The 21,272-nt window shown below is 40.6% G+C and overlaps 1 protein-coding gene across 1 annotated transcript in view; it reads left to right on the top strand.

Annotated features, from left to right (window-relative positions):
- Positions 1-20,179, top strand: part of LOC124545808 (odorant receptor Or2-like) — a 100,235-nt gene extending 80,056 nt beyond the window's left edge. Inside the window, exon 5 of the mRNA XM_047124754.1 lies at positions 20,018-20,179. Within this exon, the coding sequence (XP_046980710.1) occupies positions 20,018-20,179 (162 nt within the window). The remainder of the gene's footprint in view (positions 1-20,017) is intronic.
- Positions 20,180-21,272: the final 1,093 nt, after the last annotated feature.

The following is a 21,272-nucleotide window of genomic DNA, read 5'->3' as shown; positions in this document are numbered from 1 at the left end:
GTTGGTCTTGCTATCCTTTCCTTTCTCTCGTCACTTCTGCCTTGTAGGAATCGTGTCTTGCTAATTACGTCTTTTTCTTTCTTGATACTTCTCTCGTTGCAACTAGTGGGTCGTTGCATCTTGTCATTGCTGGAGTTTTTACAATGGTTCTTACAAAAAGTTTTACTTATAATCATCTAACATATGTCTAGTACCTACATTGTTTTACGCCTTCTTAAAAGCTTTTCAAATTTCGGTGCCCTTTCCATGTTACAATTCTAGGATATTTTGAGTCATAACTTCTAAAAGAATCCTCAAATTCGTTTTTTATTTTTGTGTAGTGTCGTGGTGTATAGCTTTTTAGTATTTCATGCTGTTAGACTATCTACGCTTTATCCTTTCACCTTCATCTATGGTACTATTGGTGTTATTTTTGTTTTTGTTTTTATTGAAACTACTTTCTTTTTCCCACCTTCCTCTCTCTTCATTCTTCTTTCTCCTGACGATCTTATCTGCAACATAATCTTGAAATATTGTGCTGATTATTTACCAGTAATAAAATGAATCTTCAAACTTGTACTGAAAGTGTTTAATACTGCCAGTCTTAGGTAAAAATACCTCTGCTTTATCTCGTAAAATACCCTCTAATTCTCTTTTACTGTGTTCCAAAATACATTGAACTTCTGCAATTTTTCGTCGATTTCTTTATGGACTTCTAACGTGAGTTGAGACGATTCCCCCTTTTGTGCATACCATTCTAATTCTTCATCCTCTGTATCTCGCATCATTCTTAATTGTTTGTTTATAACTGGTATTTCTTCTAATTTTAGCTTTTGCTCAAAGAGAAGTGTGACATTCCTGACTGTTACGCTACCTTTCCCCACATCTATTATTGCTCGTCTCTCATTTAAAAAATATGCACCTCTAATCAAATCTACAGTTAGTTTGGATATAATCACAAAGTTGGCTTCGATCTTTTGACCTTGGCATGAAAGAGTTAACCTTGTTTGTCTCGTAACTTCCGCAGCATTTTTTCTAATAGGACCTCTTACTTTAATCTTACGTGTTTTCAGAACTGGCAATTCCTCATTGCCATTACACTGCATGTATAAATTTTCTGAGTTCGCAGTCAGTTCACTTCTGCTATCAGTTACAATATTGACTGGGATATGCCTTACCATGGCCTTCACAATTGGTTGAATTTGAAAGGGTTGGTTCTGTTCTTCTTCTTCTTGCATCAACGAATTCTCCACTGAATCATACATGAGTCTTTTTAGGAATTTCCCTTGTGAATTCGAACTTTCTGTAGGATAAGCTTCGACTGCTACTTCTCTCTCTTTTATTTCCTCTTCTCTATTTCTTCCTTCATTTACGCTTTCTTCAACATCCTCTACTTTTTCCCCACCCTCGTCTATCTTCTCCTTCTTCGTCGCTACTTCCACATAATCGCATCTAAATGCTCTAATTATCGCTTCATAGCTTCCTTCATTATATACATTGGGTTGTGTGCCCACTCGTAACTTATTTTCAACTTCTGTCGACTGCGCATTATCCTCATTGAATTCGCATTCCCTGGTTTCCATCTCAAATAGCTCTGCAAAACTCATTACTTCGTCCTTCCCTCTTACATTCGTTGTGCATGCCTCTGGTAATTCATCTTCCTCGTCAGTAAGCTCCCAATTAATTTCGTCCCAACACGATATTGTTATTTTCTTGTCTTCGTTTTCATCTGGTCCCTGCGATGTTGTTTCTTCCTTTTTCTCTTCTCGTGATAAGGTATTTACTTCTCTGTGCAAGGTGCTGCAATTGTCCTGGGTCGGTGCGTCATTCTCTTTGGCATGGGCTCTTAGCTGTCAATTCGAACGTTTAACGGGGTTTGGTGGTCTTACCTCCACCTCTTCTATCTGTATTCTTTTTTCTTGCGCCGCTTGTTGATATTGGTTTCTTTGTTGATAATGTAACGTCCCCTTAGAATAATTATACATGACTGTGTTTAAACTGACACACAATATTTTTAGCGCAACGCAATCTGGCTTTCAAAAATCCCTACAAAAGAATGGCCCTGACTAACATTAACCTGAACGTTTCACAAATCACTTACCTCACAAAAATCTTGGTTACTGGAACTACTGCAATACAGCGAGCGCCACTACTGCTAGCTAAATAAAAGATTCAAACTACGGAAGGCACTAACTACTGATAGGCATAGTTAGCAAATGAAAGATTTTAATAGACAACAAACAATGTATTTACCTTAATAGTGTTGAAAAATCATAATATACATAGCAGTTCATGACATCCAGTCTTACAAATTCAAAACTCCGCCATTTCTCTCCCCAAATCTACCACTGCTGGCGGCTCACCTCCAACTGCCCAATGATACGCGCTTTTCACATCCAGCTGCCCAACACTACAATGGCAAACAACAACGCAAGCTAGCCACAGACTACACACAGCACAGCCAGTGATTTTCATACAGAGCGCTACGTAACGTTGCCAATAAGAAAACGTAAACAGCCTACTTACATAGCTAACTTACAATAATTTGTCGATCTATTGGTTCTCCAGTACCCGTTCCGGTTGTCGTTATTCTCTCTGTAATAGTTGTTGCCGTTCCTGGGTGAATTATAGTTATTGCCATATTCTCTTCTAAATCCATAACCGGTTCTTTGTTGAAATCTATTGTCGTTTCTTGGTGCGAAGTTATCACATGGTTCGTAATTATTGTTTCTTCGTACTGTGTCTTGTTGATTTCACTGCATTTTGCTTTCGTTTTCACGTGCGCTTCGTCTTTTTCTTGCGTCATCTTCCGAAAATATGAACTCTAGTTCCCTTAGAATACCTTTAACGGCTTCGACGGCATTGCCTCCGCGACCTACTAATGATTGCTGGTATTTCAATGGTAGCTTCATCGCGCATAATTTAATCAACTCTCCGCCACTGTATGGTACATCTAAGCATTGATTTTTCTTTGACATTAATTCGAAAAATTTCACGGGACTCTTCCCTCCTGAATTTTCAAAATATGGGATCTGTAATAATTCGTACTTCACTCTGTTCTGAGCTTCGCTGGACCAATATCGTGAGAGAAACTTCTCTCTGAAATCTTCGTACGATCGGCATGTCGCTGCAACATTCTGCGTGGTTTCTGCGACTGTTCCTGACATGTGTGCACATATAAAGTCTAATTTGTGTGCTAGCGTCCAGTGTTCTGGTAATCCTACTCGGAATTGATCAATAAAAGTTCGTGGATGTAATGAGTTTCCTTCTCGAAAGTGTTGAAATTTTCTGACTGTTAGGAAATGATCGTTGTCGTACTTCGTCATAGTTCCATATGAAATTCGCGATTCTTCGCCACTTTTGTTTCTGATCATTTCTCCCGTCGTTCTTTCCGGTTGTGGTAGATCCATTGGATATTGTCCACTGTAACTTTCGCCTACCCCTGCGTAGTATCGTTGGAGTGGTACGCAATAATTTTCTTCCATCGGTTGTGAACGTGTAGCTGAATGCATTGTACCGTACGCTTCGCGATCTGGCTTTCCATTGTCAGGTATTGGTTCGGTATCTTGTCTGGCTAACCCTGCTGCTTCATTGCACGATCCAAACTGTCTTGAAACAAACATTTGTGGTTCAGCGTGTGTTTGTGATGACGTTTGTTCATCAAGAATTTAGAAACGTGTTTGTTGCTGTGCAGACTGTCTGATTTCACATATGTTACTTTCTGCCTGTGATTGGAATCGCAAATGCGTAATATCTTCGTTAATTGCTTGTTTTTCCGGTGCTGTTACAGGTACGGATGTGGTTCCAGACTCTGTGCTTGTTCGATCCTGTTCACTACGCTCTTCAATGGTTTGCAACAACTCTGTTCGCAATTTCTGAAATTGTCGCTTCGTTTGCGCTTCTATTTTGACTATGCGGTTATTATATCATTTCAGCGCTGCTTTTGTGATACGTTTGTGTAACACACTGTTTTTAACAACTTCACGCGCTGTATCTGCTGCTTGTCTAGTAATTTCGTTTATCTGTTTCTCTAGTTTCTTGACTTCTCCCTGGGTGTTGTTACGTAATGTTTTGATCTCGTCCTGAATGTCATTACGCAATGTTTGTACGTCCGCTTGTATCATGTCAATGTCTGTTCACAATTGATTGTGACCTTTTACTAAGTTTCCTATCACTTCTCGAAATTCTTTTGCCTCGTCTTAAATATAACTTAGGTGTAACTGAATTTTTTTGTTTTGTTCTTTAATCTCACGCATTTGTCTCGTGGTTTCTGCATTCTGAATTTGAATTTGGTTCGCTATGTCTTTATTTTGCCTTGTCATGGTTTCCGTAATTTGTTGTAATAATTCTGCCGGATTGGTGGGTCCTATTGCGTTTTCTTCCGACGTCCTGCCCTCTGTGTTTTCGCCCAAGTGTTGGTTCGCAACCGATTGCATTGAACTGTGCTGTGACACGTTTCTGCTCGCATTCCTTGTACTCTGTGGTGAGGGAGCTCTGATTACTTGTACTATGGGTTCTACGTATTCAAGACGCAAGTTAGAATCCTCATCGACTATCTCTCTACTTCCCTGCTCCTCTGTCGTATGCTGATTTACGTTTTCTACGCCTTGACGTACATTATCCTCGTTATGGTGCATTATATGTCCTATTTCTCGTGATACTGCATCGTCTGTTGTACTGTCCTCTTTTCACTGTCCATTTTCATGCTCGGTCTCTACCTCAATTCGGTCAAGGTCTCGATCTGCCGTTGCTAATCTTTCCGAATCCCTTATTTTCTGTTTTAAAAGCAATTCACGCGCCCTACTTCGCGTCAACATGCGATCATACGATCTCACGCGTTTCATAAACTTTTTGCACACACGACTTGACAATCCATTCACTTACTTATTGGGTCAGAACCAACTTGTCAACGATGTATCCACCACCTGTGTGCTTGCATTGAGGAGAAAACTTAATTCTAACAATTTTTATAATTCATAACTTAATTATGCTATTGTCTCTGCTAGAATGTCTCACTATCTATCGCTGCAGCTGCTGTTTTCAACTATTTAGGCCTTTCAAAAAAATTTTTTATTACGAAAATTTTTTAACAGGATATTTTTCTGACCTAGTTAGGCATGTGGTCGATCTTCAATCATGGTATTTTACCATCCTGTCAGGGTAGCCATTTTCTAACATTCTGCATTGTGTCTGTTTGTTCTATATCGTGTCTCCCTACCACTTTCGCGCAACAACGCTCTGAGCATGTTTTTTAGGGAATTGACTAGTTTGAACCTGGGACCTGTTGCTGGTAAGGAGACGCCAGACCACACATGACATGTAGAATTCAGAAGAGTTCAGTGAGACTAGCGATGATATAACCAAATACTTAATGATTTCAGCGTCAGCTCCACTGCACTTCCTGTAAAAGAATCTTAATACTAACTAAATTTACTGGAAGGGGTTCAAGGCTTTCCTATTTTTAGTTACCTGGTAAAATAACGTCGAAAAAGCAGTTAAGTTTACCATTGGAAATTTTATTCTACGCACAAAACATTGTTTATAAATTGCACTATTGATAAAAGGAAATGTTTTAATACAGGATGGTAAAAACCAACTGCGTTCAACAAAAATGTGAACGAATATTCCCTGAATGGGTTTCCAAGTTCTACAATGGATCGAAGGATGACCAATGCCATATCACATCTATAATCCAGGTTTAAATTAAGTTTCACAAAAGAGAAAACTATCAAAATGGTCTACAGTGACCCTCAGTTATTTTTAATTACTTATCTAACTTGTCGTAAATTACAGTGGCTGATGTGGCTTCTCAATAACTATATAACAGACAAATCATCGCGTTTCAGATTTTTACAAGTGGCAAATGTGAGTACCATGAGCTTTGATTGACGATCGACACTAGTATTACGCAAAAAGTGGGTGTAACAGATGAGACATCTACAATTCTGAGTGAAGCTTTATGCGCTGTTATGCGAACATTGCGTGCATTCATTACCTTGTCGGTGTTCGTCAGGGGGCGGCGGACAGCACCGCTCCGCTCACTTCGCCGTCTCGGAAGCAACTCTCTCCTAATTTCTCCTTACTACAATTTACCGAAGTTGGTTTAAAAAAAACTATCTGGCTGTGTTTTCATCTGACCAATCAGGGTTTCAATGTTAGCCTTAAGCTCCACCTACTAAAATTCTGTCCATCCAATGAGAAACATTATACTTTTCCTGGTGGGCAATGTTTTTAAGGTTTGCAACGTAACAGAGACGCGAAAAAGTCTCACGCTAAAACTTGCACCTGGTGTGGTCCTTTTAGTGTTATCGTAAGATCTATACTGTTTTTCTGGAGGGCTCTATCTTTTAACATGGGCTAGGGGGTGGTCCTGACGTAACAGAGATGCGAAAAAGTCTCACGCTAAAACTTGCGGGTGGTGTGGCCCTTTTTGTGTTATCGTAAGATCTATACTTTTCTTCTGGAGGGCTCTAGATTTAAAATGGGCTGGGGGTGGTCCTAGCGGTTAGCTGGCGACGTGGGTGTCCGTCCCTTATCGTAGGGCCTTCCAGCTTAACACAGTTCTGCTCTCGGCTTCTGTTCTCGTTTCTCCCCTCGGAACTGCGTCTGTCTCACGGTGGGAAGGTATGACATGCATTTAGGCATTCTTGTGTTAGTCTGTGGTATTCCATTTGCTCACTCGTTACTCATATTACTTTGGTTAATTTAATGTCACGATTTATTCGGAGCTGTGTGACATACTACTGGATTTGCTTATCATGTCAGGGTTTTCATGGAAGGTGTTGGATTTCCCTGACACCTTACAAGTAGGTAGGTTCACAAAACGGAAACAAAAATAAAATAACATTGCCAACAACTAGGGATGCCTGGTATTGGTCAAACAGCTGACAATGCAAACATGCGCCTCCCCTGAGGCCAGTTAGTTAGTACCGCCTCCATCCTCTTTCTGTACATACTTATTTAGGTCAACAATGTTGGGTGGTCCTAACAGTTTGTGGGATTATAATACTCTATCCTAGATGACAACTATTTTAAAGAGACCCACATATTCATCTATGAATTTCTTGGTTTCTGCGAACAGTTTTTTGTTTTTGTTTTACTTTTCCTTGGTTTTAAAGTGTAGCAAGTCTCCAATCTGAAAACTTGCGGGATGGGCCCTATCATCGTGTCTTCCCTTTCTTTCCAAGGCCTTCCTCCTAATATTTGCCCTTACTATTTTCTTTTTTCGCTCCATAGCCAACCTGTTAGTTTAGGAAATTCTACTACCTCGAATAATAAATTATTAGGTCTTATCGCACACATCAGTTCTACACACCCAAACTTTAAATGATTAATCATTTCTTTAAAATATCCAAGATAATTGGCCCAAGCTGAGTGTTTCTTATGACAATATGTCCTCCAAAGTCGATTCAGTTCTTTCATTATTCGTTCACACATATTGCTTTGTGGGTATTACGCAGAAATCTTTATATGTTCAGTATTTCTATTTCTCAGACACTCTTCAAACCTCTTAGATACAAACTGTAACCCATTATTTGACAGTATTGTCTTTGGTACACCTGTGGTCACAAAATAGTCCTTTCCGAGCTTACTGACTGTTACTCTGGAATTTGTCTTTTCAATGTGGTAAAATCTAACATACTTTGTGAATCCATCGACTGGTACAAATACAGACTGACAACCCTTCTTGAAGCAGGCAGCAAGCCAAACACGTAGACTGCCACTAAATCTAGTCTTTTCTAAGGTTCTACTGAAAACATCTGCCCCTGTACTATTCTGTTGTTGGCTCTAATCTTTTGCCATCTATCACAGAACCCTAAACGCTTTTGAACTCTTCTCCACATGTTGTTAAAAATTACACCTTCACTCAATTTCTGAATGCATTTTCTGGCCGCGTGATGTCCATATTGTCGATGCATATAGGCTATTAGTAAATCAATATGTGGTTATGTACAGCAAAGTCACCAGTCCTACCTAACCAGCTTCCTTCGTCTGAACAGTACACCTTGATGTAATCTATAATATGACGCTAATTTTGGAATATGTGGATGACCTAATATGCTTCTTAACTAATTTCATCTTATCAACTTGATTTTACTCTCTCCTAATGTCTTTACAAATTCTTTTCAGCGGTCTCTTCTCTCCAAAGTGGGTATTTATATTATAAATGTAGACTTCTTCTGGATCTAATCTTCGTTCTATTTTCTCTTGGATTCCTATAGACTGCACAACAATGCATCAGCTACCACATTCTCAGAGCTCTCAATATATTTAATTTCGTTATCAAACTGCTGTAAATACAACAGCCACCTTGTTAGTCTTGGGTGCTTTAACTTACAAGTTTGCAAGAAGGTCAAAACACAGTAGACATTTTTATGGCCTAGTAGGTAATGTTGAAATTTCTGTAGCCCAAATAAAATTGCGAGGGGTTCTAGTTCGGATATACCATAGTTATTCTCAGTCTGTTGCAAATATATAAGAAATGCTATTTTTTGTAGACTTGCTCTTCTCCTTCGTTTTCAATTTGAAACAATTCCACCCGAGACCATATTTACATGAATCTGATGCTTGGCAGAAACGTTTGGAGAAATCAGGATGATTTAAAATTGTACTGTTTATCAAAGCTACCTTAATTTCTTCAAAGACCCTCTGGCACTCTTCTGCCCGCCTACACGGTCCATGCTTTTTCAATAAATGTCTTAAACAAGGCGCACTGAATAATTATCCTCACACGAATTTTCGATAAAAGCAAAATAGCCCGAACATTCCTTTCAAGTCTTTCCTATTTGTAGGCGCTGCCAATTCTTTAACAGCTTTTACCTTGTCATGATCTGGCATTATCCCCTCTCCACTGACAATACATCCCAAGAATTTTATTTCTTTCTTCACAAGCTGGGTATTACTTAATTTCAACTTCATTCCGCCCTTCTTATGACTTCTAAAACTCTATCCAGTATCATGCAATATTCTTCCCAAATAGGAGTTGCCGTTAACGCATCGTCGACATACACAGTTATTCGCTTCAACAACTTGTCACCTAATAGTTGGGACATCGCCTGACGAAAGCATAAACACTGGTAGTCAAACCCAAAGGAAATACTTTGTACTGATGACAACGTCCCTCAAATAGGAAAGCTATGTACTTCCGTGATTCTTTTGCTAACGGAAGATCTCAGTAACCACAAGTAACACCCATAGAGGTGACAAATTTCACGCCTTTAAATTTCTGTAGAAAATCTTCTGTATTTTCAGGCCTGTTACTTTCTGACAAGATTATTTTGTTCAAAGCCCTTACGTCCAACACGAGCCTGATCTATCCGTCTTTCTAGGGGGCCACAATTAAAGGAGTATTAAATACACAAATGCCCTTTTGTATTATGTTCCATTTAATCATTTTCTGAATCATTTTCCTTACCGCTCTTTATGCACCTCTGCAATCACAAACGCTTTTTTTTAATTGTGCAGCATGTTTTACCGTTAGATAACATTCGTAATCCTTGACTAGTCCTGGCTGGTCCGAAAATACGTCCTGTGTTTATTTAAAACCCGTTTTATCAAATTTTTCTGGGTTTCTGTCAAATCCGGTGATTCCTCCATTTTTTTTTCACCTCTGATGCTCACGTTTTCTATGTCATCGGGACGTATTTCCTTCCTTTCTCCATATTCGTCGTACCCTACGATATCCTCTTTTTTTTGTGCAGCAACGTATAGGTACATCACAATTCTCACCTGCCGGAAGCCGCTTCTTCCTGCAAAGGGCACTATGAAGCACTTCCCATCTGCGGTAATGACAGCCTCGTTGTTCGAAAATCGACATTCGCTTTTTACTTTTTTGCAGAAAATCTTCATACTTAACCCGAAAATTATTAGGAAGTTCTGGAACAGTTGTTCTTCATCTACAGCTACATTTATACTCCGCAAGCCACCCAACGGTGTGTGGCGGAGGGCACTTTACGTGCCACCGTCATTACCTCCCTTTCCTGTTCCAGTCGCATGTGGTTCGCGGGAAGAACGACTGTCTGAAAGCCTCCGTGCGCGCTCTAATCTCTCTAATTTTTCATTCGTGATCTCCTCGGGAGGTATAAGTAGGGGGAAGCAATATATTCGATACCTCATCCAGAAACGCACCCTCTCGAAACCTGGCGAGCAAGCTACACCGCGATGCTGAGCGCCTCTCTTGCAGAGTCTGCCACTTGAGTTTGTTAAACATCTCCGTAACGCTATCACGGTTACCAAATAACCCTGTGACGAAACGCGCCGCTCTTCTTTGGATCTTCTCTATCTCCTCCGTCAACCCGATCTGGTACGGATCCCACACTGATGAGCAATACTCAAGTATAGGTCGAACGAGTGTTCTGTAAGCCACCTCCTTTGTTGATGGACTACATTTTCTAAGGACTCTCCCAATGAATCTCAACCTGGTACCCGCCTTACCAACAATTAATTTTATATGATCGTTCCACTTCAAATCGTTCCGCACGCATACTCCCAGATATTTTCCAGAACTAACTGCTACCAGTGTTTGTTCCGCTATCATATAATCATACAATACAGGATCCTTTTTTCTATGTATTCGCAATACATTACATTTGTCTATGTTAAGGGTCAGTTGCCACTCCCTGCACCAAGTGCCTATCCGCTGCAGATCTTCCTGCATTTCGCTACAATTTTCTAATGCTGCAACTTCTCTGTATACTACAGCATCATCCGCGAAAAGCCGCATGGGACTTCCGACACTATCTACTAGGTCATTTATATATATTGTGAAAAGCAATGGTCCCATAACACTCCCCTGTGGCACGCCAGAGGTTACTTTAACGTCTGTAGACGTCTCTCCATTGATAACAACATGCTGTGTTCTGTTTGCTAAAAACTCTTCAGTCCAGCCACATAGCTGGTCTGATATTCCGTAGGCTCTTACTTTGTTCATCAGGCGACAGTGCGGAACTGTATCGAACGCCTTCCGGAAGTCGAGAAAAATAGCATCTACCTGGGAGCCTGTATCTAATATTTTCCGGGTCTCATGAACAAATAAAGCGAGTTGGATCTCACATTATCGCTGTTTCCGGAATCCATGTTGATTCCTACATAGTAGATTCTGGGTTTCCAAAAACGACATGATACTCGAGCAAAAAACATGTTCTAAAATTCTCGTTCACCGTGAATCTTTACAGTTAACATGAGGAGTTACTTCTTTCTTACTTTTACCTGTGGCTGCTCTAACGTTTAATCTTGAGACTGGCATAATGACTATTTCCTTCCGATTGGAATATCATCTACAAAATTCTTTGACACTGCACATACATCTGAACCACTATCAAGTAAACAAGGAACTTTTTCACCAAAAACTACAACCTCTATTGTCGGGTCCGCAGCTCATGGTCTAGTGGTTAGCATTACTACCTCTGGATCACGGGGTCCTGGGTTCGATTCCCAGCCAGGTTGGAGATTTCCTCTGTCCGAGGACTGGGTGTTTGTGTTGTCCTCATCATTCCATCATCATTCATAAAAGTGATTAGATTGGATTGTGTACAGACTGGGAATGTGTATGGACGCTGATGACCGCGCAGTTGAGCGGCCCACAAACCAAACGTCATCATCATCTATTATCGATTGCACTCTGATGATTTTTCAATTGTTTCAGAAACTGGTTTTTGAAACAAAATTCCACCAGTGGAGTTTGAAGCTTTGGCAATAACAGACAGACGTGCTGGCGAAACGTCAGATAAATCATCAAATAAACAATGATCAACAGGCAGTTTGTCAACAAGTAGCCATGAAACCCTTAATAATATGTAAAATGTAATTAAATTACCGAATTGGTGAGCAATTGGGTCGACAATAGAGAAAAAATTGATCACTTAATTTTGAAGAATGAATTTAATACAGTATTCAATGAGCAGAGTATGGGACTTATGATTACCACACGTAGACTTACTCTGGTTTACAAATTAACTTTGAAAAGACTTCAGAAATTCAAATCAGTTCATCGTCTACAGCCAGTGACTCTTAGAAGACAGTTTTGAAATGCTTTCCCTAACATACGTCCAGAAAGTCAGAAAATTGACACATGTGTTAGCTACGTTAAAAATGAAGCTCACTTGTGGAAAGGTGAAACTTTTAAAGAATTTGAAACAGCTTTTCCGAAAAATATTAGTCATACTAGCCACCAAAATATTACACATGGAATGAGGGTATCTTGCAAGAATATTTGCAAAAACTGTCGTATAGAAACGCATATTTGTATGATCCAATAAAATATTACTAATTAACTGAAATTTTCATTCAAAGGCTATCTTTTGAGGTGCGAAAACAAGTGGTTTTGTCTTTGCACCTTGAAATAGAAATATATGTCACATTAGATCGTATGTTGAATATTGATCAAGAAAGGAGAAAATGTGACGAAAAAATTTTGACGGAAGCAATTGCGAGGCACATTTTTCACCACATGAAGATACGTTTCCCATAGTTACGGGTCACCAAATCGCTTTGATAGAGAGGAAGACGAACAGCACAGAAACATAGATTGCAGACAGCCTAGGCACGATTGTAATCGTTATGAAGAGGTTTATCGGCTGGACAGTGATGCCCGAACTCAAAATAGGTTGGTACATAGAGAAAGAAATGTTCAACGCACGCCAGCACGTCCTTCACAGTTAAATTAAATGAAGTTTCCTATGGGGCTCAAAAACCGTTCAGATCAAGAGTAAACATTCACAATTAATAATAATCAGTTTGATATACGTCAAGGCGTAAGAGGTGACTTTATGCGACAGCAGGTGGTGAATACTGAAGATATGTTGATGCTCATTATCGGCATTTATGTTTGCAGGATTAATATTGAGGGGCTACTGGACATCGGTAAACATGGCCGCGTACCATCGAATAAAGTGTATCTTCAGTGAAGTGAGATTGCACAGATCCACTTTGTTCCTTTGGGTAGTGTACGTATTATCATGTCTTTGGAAAGTAGAGGAAAGCTGGTTGAGAGTCATGTATTGCTAAAGCTTAAACCTAAGGCAAGGAATACGAGCAGAGCTTCTTGGTAGCTCAGTCACTATCTTTTGAGTATACTTTAGGCACAGAATGGGTGATGTAGAGTAAATTCAGAGAGGACGGATTATATGGTGTATGCAAAAGAGCAGCACGGAAATAAAAGATGCATTTAGAGGACATGTCAATAAGGAGGATATGTGCGCTGCATGCGTTAATTTACTGTATATTAATGTGGCTAAGGAGAGAGCTGTGTCCCTCGTAAAGTTATTGATAATGTTACTAACGAAGTGACCACAAAGAAAAAAAAAATGAAAAAGCTTTTCTCTGCCAAATCCGTGAAAAAAATCAGGAAATGTCTGATTTCTCGGAAGATACGAAATGAAAATTAAAGCACTTTTTCACTACAATACGACACTTTCTAAGAGGGGAAGATTAATTAGAGGGTGTAAAAGTAAACTGAAAGCAAAAGAGTGTGACGCGTTCCACAGCAAAAATTATTCTGTACGATCTGAAAGGGTGACTCTGTAGAGCTTGAAATCAATGACTTCTCATGTATTGATGACTTACTGATTTACCCTTTGTTAAGCTTGAGGCTGTTCATAATCAGCGACGGCACTCCAAGGAAGGAACCCAGAAACATAACGCATGTGGTCGACGTAGATGGTAGTGTTACGTTACACGAAGAGCATAGTAAAGGAGGAAGCTTATGAACTGCTGACACTATAGGCAGCTGTCCCGGGTATAAGCTTTAGTTCGGGAACTATCTGTACCTCCAGACACCGTCTGGACATTGTTGTAAGGGACCACATTATATGGCAGACACAAGCAGTCACTTCTTAGCACAAGTAACAAACATGTTCCTTGCTGTGGAAAACCACAACACCAGTGCATTCACAAAGGGTAGAGTTAGATAGGTAATGAGTAAAACTGCTGAAACGGAAGTCTCGTAAAACACTAGTGTTCCTAGCCATACTTGGAAGGTCAGCGACGTATAGCTTTCAACTGCAAGTGTTCGTACGAGACAAGGAGTTTGTTAACGTAAGGGCCAGGAACATCCCGCATACAGAGTAGCAGACGGGGAAGGACTCGAACGTAATTGGCTGGAGACAGCAAAGCTCCACGTCAGATTAGCCGTTGACTGCAAAGTGACAGTAGGATTGGTGGGGCGACTGCAGAGTGGGAGAAGCGCTCTACCGTCGGGATCCTCAAGAAACAGTGGATTCCCGTCGTCAAAGGGGTCGTGAGACAGAACGTTTGGACGCCAAGTCGCTCCATGCTAGCCTTTGGTAAGCTTCTGTTCAGTCTATTTTCTCACTTGGAGTTCTGTTCTCACATGTTAACATTTTAAGATACTGCCAGTCATTGCTATTTCTGTTAGCTCTCGTACCTAGGAATCAGAGAATCAGACACTTACGTCTGTCGTAACAACGGTGAACCCTTTGATTTTTCTTAGATTTAGAAATAGCTTTCAGTGTAGCAGTGTAGTCTCAATGCAATAAATAGACCCTTGACGTCCTTGAGTCTCGTCCAAGTAGTCTTAACTAGACCCAAGATACACACTACTAGTAGGTGTCCGTTTGGCAGCATGTAGCAATATACCAAGCAACCACTTGCCGTCAGTGGAAGTTTATCTTCCTGACCTCGGAATTTGCAAATCCAGACGAACCCCCTTAAGTTCTCATACCCTTCCCATAGCCTTTGTCACAACACGACAGAATGCTGTTACATAATATTATCGAAAGAACAGATAGTGATTATTTAACTCAAAAGATGTGCTTAATAAACGAGATGTATCTGTCGAATTGGAGTTAGGGGCAAAAGCAATCAACAGAATTATTTTACCATGAAGGGACCGACAGAAACTTTAGAGTAGTTGTTACAGCGTTTTAAAAGTGGCAAGTAACACACGAACTGCCTACAAGCACTACCTGGCATGTGGGGTTCATGAATAGGGCAGGAAATTTGTCACTTTTTCGTATAACGGAAGAAGTTATCAGTTTAAAGTAATAGCATATGGACTGAGCGTGTCTGCGGCTGCTGTCTTGTGCATTCCGAACGACGTTTTTGAAGACATATGATGAAAGATGGTCGTTGTCTACAATGATGATACATTAGTCGGTTTAGGGAAGTTAGGGAACAACATTTGGTGACCATTTATAAAATTCTGCAAGCGGTCAGACATTTGGGAAGAACAATTGATTTGGAGAAGACAAAATCTGAAAAGAATCACATGAAGGTTTTAGGACACATAATCACACAATGAGAAATCGAAAATGATGTTGACAAAATGGATGCTTCAGGAAATTCTCTATACCAAAGAGTTCTAAAATGTTGAAGTCATAAATTGGATTCTACAGTTTCTACTAATAAATCATTGATGGTTATTATTTACCACTGTTGCTACTACTGAACTTGTTAAAAAGGAATACTCGTACATTAACTCTGTAAAATCATATAGACAGTAGCATATCCAAAATGTAAAGATATATCACATATGTGACTGACTTTACTGTGCCAGTGTTATGTATAATTTCACTGTGTTATAAATAGTTTGCGGAATTGTGAAACATGGGGTTAAGAAGTGTATTGTATGTTAACTGAACTGTATTTGAACAGCATCTAAGTGGGTGCTCCATCTGTTAGACACAGGTTATGGGATTATTTTGAAGTTTATGTGCAACTCTTACACCACTATCTGCGAAACCGGTGTCCATAGCCTGTGACCAAACGAGCAGTAGGTTGTCGCCGATTTCCTTTCAGAACTGCTGTAAATGGGCCATGCTCACATGAAATAATTCTCCATCCTGGCATTAGAGTGAGTTTGGATGCCATATATGTACCATCACTGTCTGCTGCAGGGGCTGGAACACTGTCGACTCACCTTATGATGGCCAGGCCGCAGCAGTAGTGAATTTCATTACGCCATGCCCAGGCCTGGTGCTGCTCGAGTTCCATGGCCTACGTAATCAAAAACTGTTTCCTGTCACAACAGGGCCCGGTCTAACGGCCACAAATATCGCCATCTCCAGCTGTGCAGAATCTGTCATCGTCCGCAACCAGCAAGCCCGCTGACAAGTACTCCAAGCCCATCGAAACGTGATAGGAGTCGTCCAGCTTCAACTAAATCAATGCATTTCTTCTATTAACTGCGGAGCTCTAGGTTGCGACTAGTCCCTACGCTGCTAGCAGCTGAATTGGTGCTTTCTAGCGTGGAGCCAGCTGATGGCTGACATCTGAAAACTTCATGACCCTTACCTGGAGGTCCTCTGCCTGTAGTCAGTTCTCAAGCGCCCTAAGCTCTGAACCCACAACAGACTGATAGCTGGTCGCTCACCTCAATCTCGTGGAGGCTACTTGAGGTTTTCTCCATTAAGACCCTGAGTCAAACTCGCCCTCCTGCTTAAGGCCACTGAACAGACCGTCGCAGCTAATTATGTACATAGACACGACATAATTTCATGGAGAGATACTCGTAATCAAACAGTCGACAATTTGATGCGTTGGTGCGAAATTTGATTTCTTAAATGTGAACTACACGGCGGAAAAAAAATGCCGGACGCTTTAACTGAAGTCGAACTGTTGTTGTTGCGGTCTTCAGTCCTGAGACTGGTTTGATGCAGCTCTCCATGCTAATCTATCCTGTGCAAGCTCCTTCATCTCCCAGTACCTACTGCAACCTCCATCCTTCTGAATCTGCTTAGTGTATTCATCTCTTGGTCTCCCTCTACGACTTTTACCTTCCACTCTGCCCTCTAATGCTAAATTTGTGATCCCTTGATGCCTCAGGACATGTCCTACCAACCGATCCCTTCTTCTAGTCAAGTTGTGCCACAAACTTCTCTTCTCCCCAATCATATTCAATACCTCCTCATTAGTTACGTGATCTACCCACCTAATCTTCAGCATTCTTCTGTAGCATCACATTTCGAAAGCTTCTATTCTCTTCTTGTCCAAACTATTTATGGTCCATGTTTCACTTCCATACATGGCTACACTCCATACAAATACTTTCATGAACGACTTCCTGACATTTAAATCAATACTCGATGTTTACAAATTTCTCTTCTTCAGAAACGCTTTCCTTGCCATTGCCAGTCTACATTTTATATCCTCTCTACTTCGACCATTATCAGTTATTTTGCTCGCCAAACAGCAAAACTCCTTTACTACTTTAAGTGTCTCATTTCCTAATCTAGTTCCCTCAGCATCACCAGACTTAATTCGACTACATTCCATTATCCTCGTTTTGCTTTTGTTGATGTTCATCTTACACCCTCCTTTCAAGACACTGTCCATTCCGTTCAACTGCTCTTCCAAGTCCCTTGCTGTCTCTGACAGAATTACAATGTCATCTGCGAACCTAAAAGTTTTTATTTCTTCTCCCTGGATTTTAATACCAACTCGAAATTTTTCTTCTGTTTTCTTTACTGCTTGCTCAATATACAGATTGAATAACACCGGGGAGAGGCTACAACCCTGTCTCACTCCCTTCCCAACCGCTGCTTCCCTTTCATGCCCATCGACTCTTATAACTGCCATCTGGTTTCTGTACAAATTATAAATAGCCTTTCGCTCCCTGTATTTTACCCCAGCCACCTTAAGAATTTGAAAGAGAGTATTCCGGTCAACATTGTCAAAAGCTTTCTCTAAGTCTACAAATGCTAGAAACGTAGGTTTGCGTTTCCTTAATCTTTCTTCTAAGGTAAGTCGTAGGTCAGTATTGCCTCACGTGTCCCAACATTTCTACGGAATCCAAACTGATCTTCCTCGAGGTCGGCTTCTACCAGTTTTTCCACTCGTCTGTAAATAATTCGCGTTAGTATTTTGCAGCTGTGACTCATTAAACTGATAGTTCGGTAATTTTCGCATCTGTCAACACCTGCTTTCTTTGGGATTGGAATTATTATATTCTTCTTGAAGTCTGAGGGTATTTCGGCTGTCTCGTCCATCTTGCTCACCAGATGGGAGAGTTTTGTCAGGACCGGCTCTCCCAAGGCTGTCAGTAGTTCTAATGGAATGTTGTCTACTCCCGGGGCCTTGTTTCGACTCAGGTCTTTCAGTGCTTTTACAAACTCTTCACGCAGTATCGTATCTCCCATTTCATCTTCATCTACATCCTCTTCCATTTCCGTAATATTGTCCTCAAGTACAAAGTACGTCGCCCCTGTATAGACCCTCTATATACTCCTTCCACCTTTCTGCTTTCCCCTCTTTGCTTAGAACTGGGTTTCCATCTGAGCTCTTCATATTAATACAAGTGGCTCTCTTTTCTCCAAAGGTCTCTTTAATTTTCCTGTAGGCTGTATCTATCTTACCCCAAGTGAAATAAGCCTCTACATCCTTACATTTGTCCTCTAGCCATGCCTGTTTAGCCATTTTGCACTTCCTGTCGATATCATTTTTGAGACGTTTGTATTCCTTTTTGCCTGCTTCATTTACTGCATTTTTATATTTTCTCCTTTCGTCAATTAAATTCAATATTTCTTCTGTTACCCAAGGATTTCTACTTTCTACTAGCCCTCGACTTTTTACCTACTTGATCCTCTGCTGCCTTCACTACTTCAACCCTCAGAGCTACCCATTCTTCTTCTACAGTATTTCTTTCCCCCATTCCTGTCAATTGTTCCCTTGTGCTCTCCCTGAAACTCTGTACAACCTCTGGTTTAGTCAGTTTATCCAGGTCCCATCTCCTTAAATTCCCACCTTTTTGCAATTTCTTCAGCTTTAATCTACAGTTCATAACCAATAGATTGTGGTCAGAGTCCACATCTGCCCCTGGAAATGTCCTACAATTTAAAACCTGGTTCCTAAATCTCTGTCTTCCCATTATATAATCTATCTGATACCTTTTAGTATCTCCAGGATTCTTCCATGTATACAACCTTCTTTTATGATTCTTGAACCAAGTGTTAGCTATGATTAAGTTATGCTCTGTGAAAAATTCTAACAGACGGCCTCCTCTTTCATTTCTTAGCCCCAATCCATATTCATATACTATGTTCCCTTCTCTCTCTTTTCCTACTGTCGAATTCCAGTCGCCCATGACTATTAAATTTTCGTCTCCCTTCACTACCTGAATAATTTCTTTTATCTCATCATACATTTCTTCAATTTCTTCGCCATCTGCAGAGCTAGTTGGCGAACTATCACCTGTAATGCGAGGGCTGTAAACAAAACAACGTTTGCGCATACGATCCATGCACCTGTCTCGCAGCAAACGCTCATTGGTTTCTGGTGTTCACTGTGATGCAAACAGTAGCTGCATGCGGCTGTAATTCGGACCTTGCCATGGCTATGCCAATTGCGAATCCCGTCGACTTTGAGGTGCGAGGTGTTATTCGTTTTCTTCAGACGAAAAATGTTAGACCCTGTGACATCAGCGCAGACTTATTACAATTTATGGCAATGATTTAATGAATGCAGCTAGTGGATGAAAGTGGTTCATAATGCTTAAAAAAGAGAAAATGGATGTTCATGACGAAGAGAGATCAGAGCGATCCTCCATGTCCACAGATGTGTTGGAGCAAAATGTGGATCGCATCATGAGAGAGAATTGACGATTCATGGTTAGCGAAATGCATGAACAATGTCAGTAAGTGTCCCATTCAATTGCGCACCAAACTGTCACTCAGCACTTACTGTACCACACAAGCTCTGCACTTGGGGTACCACGCACGCTCACGGATGATCAAGAAGCAGCGAGAAGGAATGCTTCATTATTGCTCTTGGAGCGTTACGAAAGTTATGGTGTGACGTTCATTGACCACATTACAGAAGATGAAACGTGGTTTTCTTAAAGCACGTCCACATGAAGCGACACTCTAGGAAATGGCGTCATCCTCAGCCGCGCAACAGAAGTCAGTATTCATTCATAGTGTGCTACCGTTGAACGTCTTCGTCGGGCTATCCAGAACCCAAAAAACGCCAGCTTTGGCGTGGAATTGTTCTGTTGCACTATCGTGCTCGTCCCTATAGTGACTGGCAGACAGTCATTTTTGCATGAGAAGTTACGGTGGGTCATCTTCGAGCATCCTACCTACAGCTCGGACGCGGGACCGTCGGACCTTCTCCAGAAATCAAGGAGCACCTTGCTGGTAACGGCTTCGCAAATGATGAAGGCCTGAAGGATGATGTCGTGACATGGTTAAAAATCCAGGCGGCCACACGTGATGAAGAAAGTGTTACCGCGATGGCGTGGTTCTGACTGTGTCTAAAACTAAAATACGTATATTCATTAAAAACACTAATGTCAAAGGCGACTGGAGGAAAATTGCGCAGAGTATAGTCCAAACATGAAAATTTAGTTTCTGTATTGTTATTAAAAGATATTTTGGTATATTTTTTATTAAAAATGAAACTGCTCTAGCTGTAGTTAAGATTTCATATTTATTTGGCTATTAGTTTCGACGTTGCGTCAACGCCATCTTCAGGCCCGTACACTTTGATGATATCAGTTGTGTGTGGCTGAGTACTAGAAGTCCGCATTGAGACCAGTACGTGTTCCACATGGATGGCAGGCAGTAACTCCACGCAGTTACTGCCCGCCATCCATGTGGAACAAGTACTGTTCTCATCAGACCAGTTTACTCCAACAGCCGCTGCGGCGCTGCCCGCCGCCTTCTCTGTCTACATTCTCACTCCCTTCAGAATTTCTCTGGCCTCAGCCGGGCACTAAAGACCTTGGCAGCCTGTAACCAGGAGTATACCGATACCTAAGAAACAATCGATTTATGTACTGCACTGTACAAAATGCTTTAGCTAAAATAATAGTTATGGTTTAAATATGGACTATTCCTTTCGATTTATTCACTTACTGGCTTATAACTTGTATGTTTACAATATGTAGGTTCACGAACGACACAAGGCAAGCTTTGTGAATCAGGGGATCGTGACAAAAAGAAGTGCACCGGTGAAATGGCTCAGTTTGAGAGCACTTCACCGTCATGCATTACCAACAAAGCCTTGAAGTATTTCGTATTGCATATGCTAAATACTGCACGTTAGTTGCGCTACAACATCTTTCACGATTGATTGTAACGTCTCGGTATATGATATTTACTTGACAGAATTTGATGTCAACCCTTTTTTTTCCTGTTGGTAGTTGGCGACACAGCACATCTCCATACATTGTATACTCTACTTGAATTTTTACGTTTCAGATAATCGAAATTTGGAAGTCTGACTAGGCAACTAATTATTCTTTTAAATTTAACAACATAATAATTCTTGCTGAAAGATTTTTCTTTATTTTTGCTACTGGTAACAGAATGTAGTAGTAATTTCTGCTCATAAAAAAA

Source organism: Schistocerca americana, chromosome 8 (assembly GCF_021461395.2).
Source record: "Schistocerca americana isolate TAMUIC-IGC-003095 chromosome 8, iqSchAmer2.1, whole genome shotgun sequence".
Taxonomy (NCBI): Eukaryota; Metazoa; Arthropoda; class Insecta; order Orthoptera; family Acrididae; genus Schistocerca; species Schistocerca americana.
Note: the sequence above shows the minus strand (reverse complement) of the source record. Positions and strands in the feature narration are given on the sequence as shown.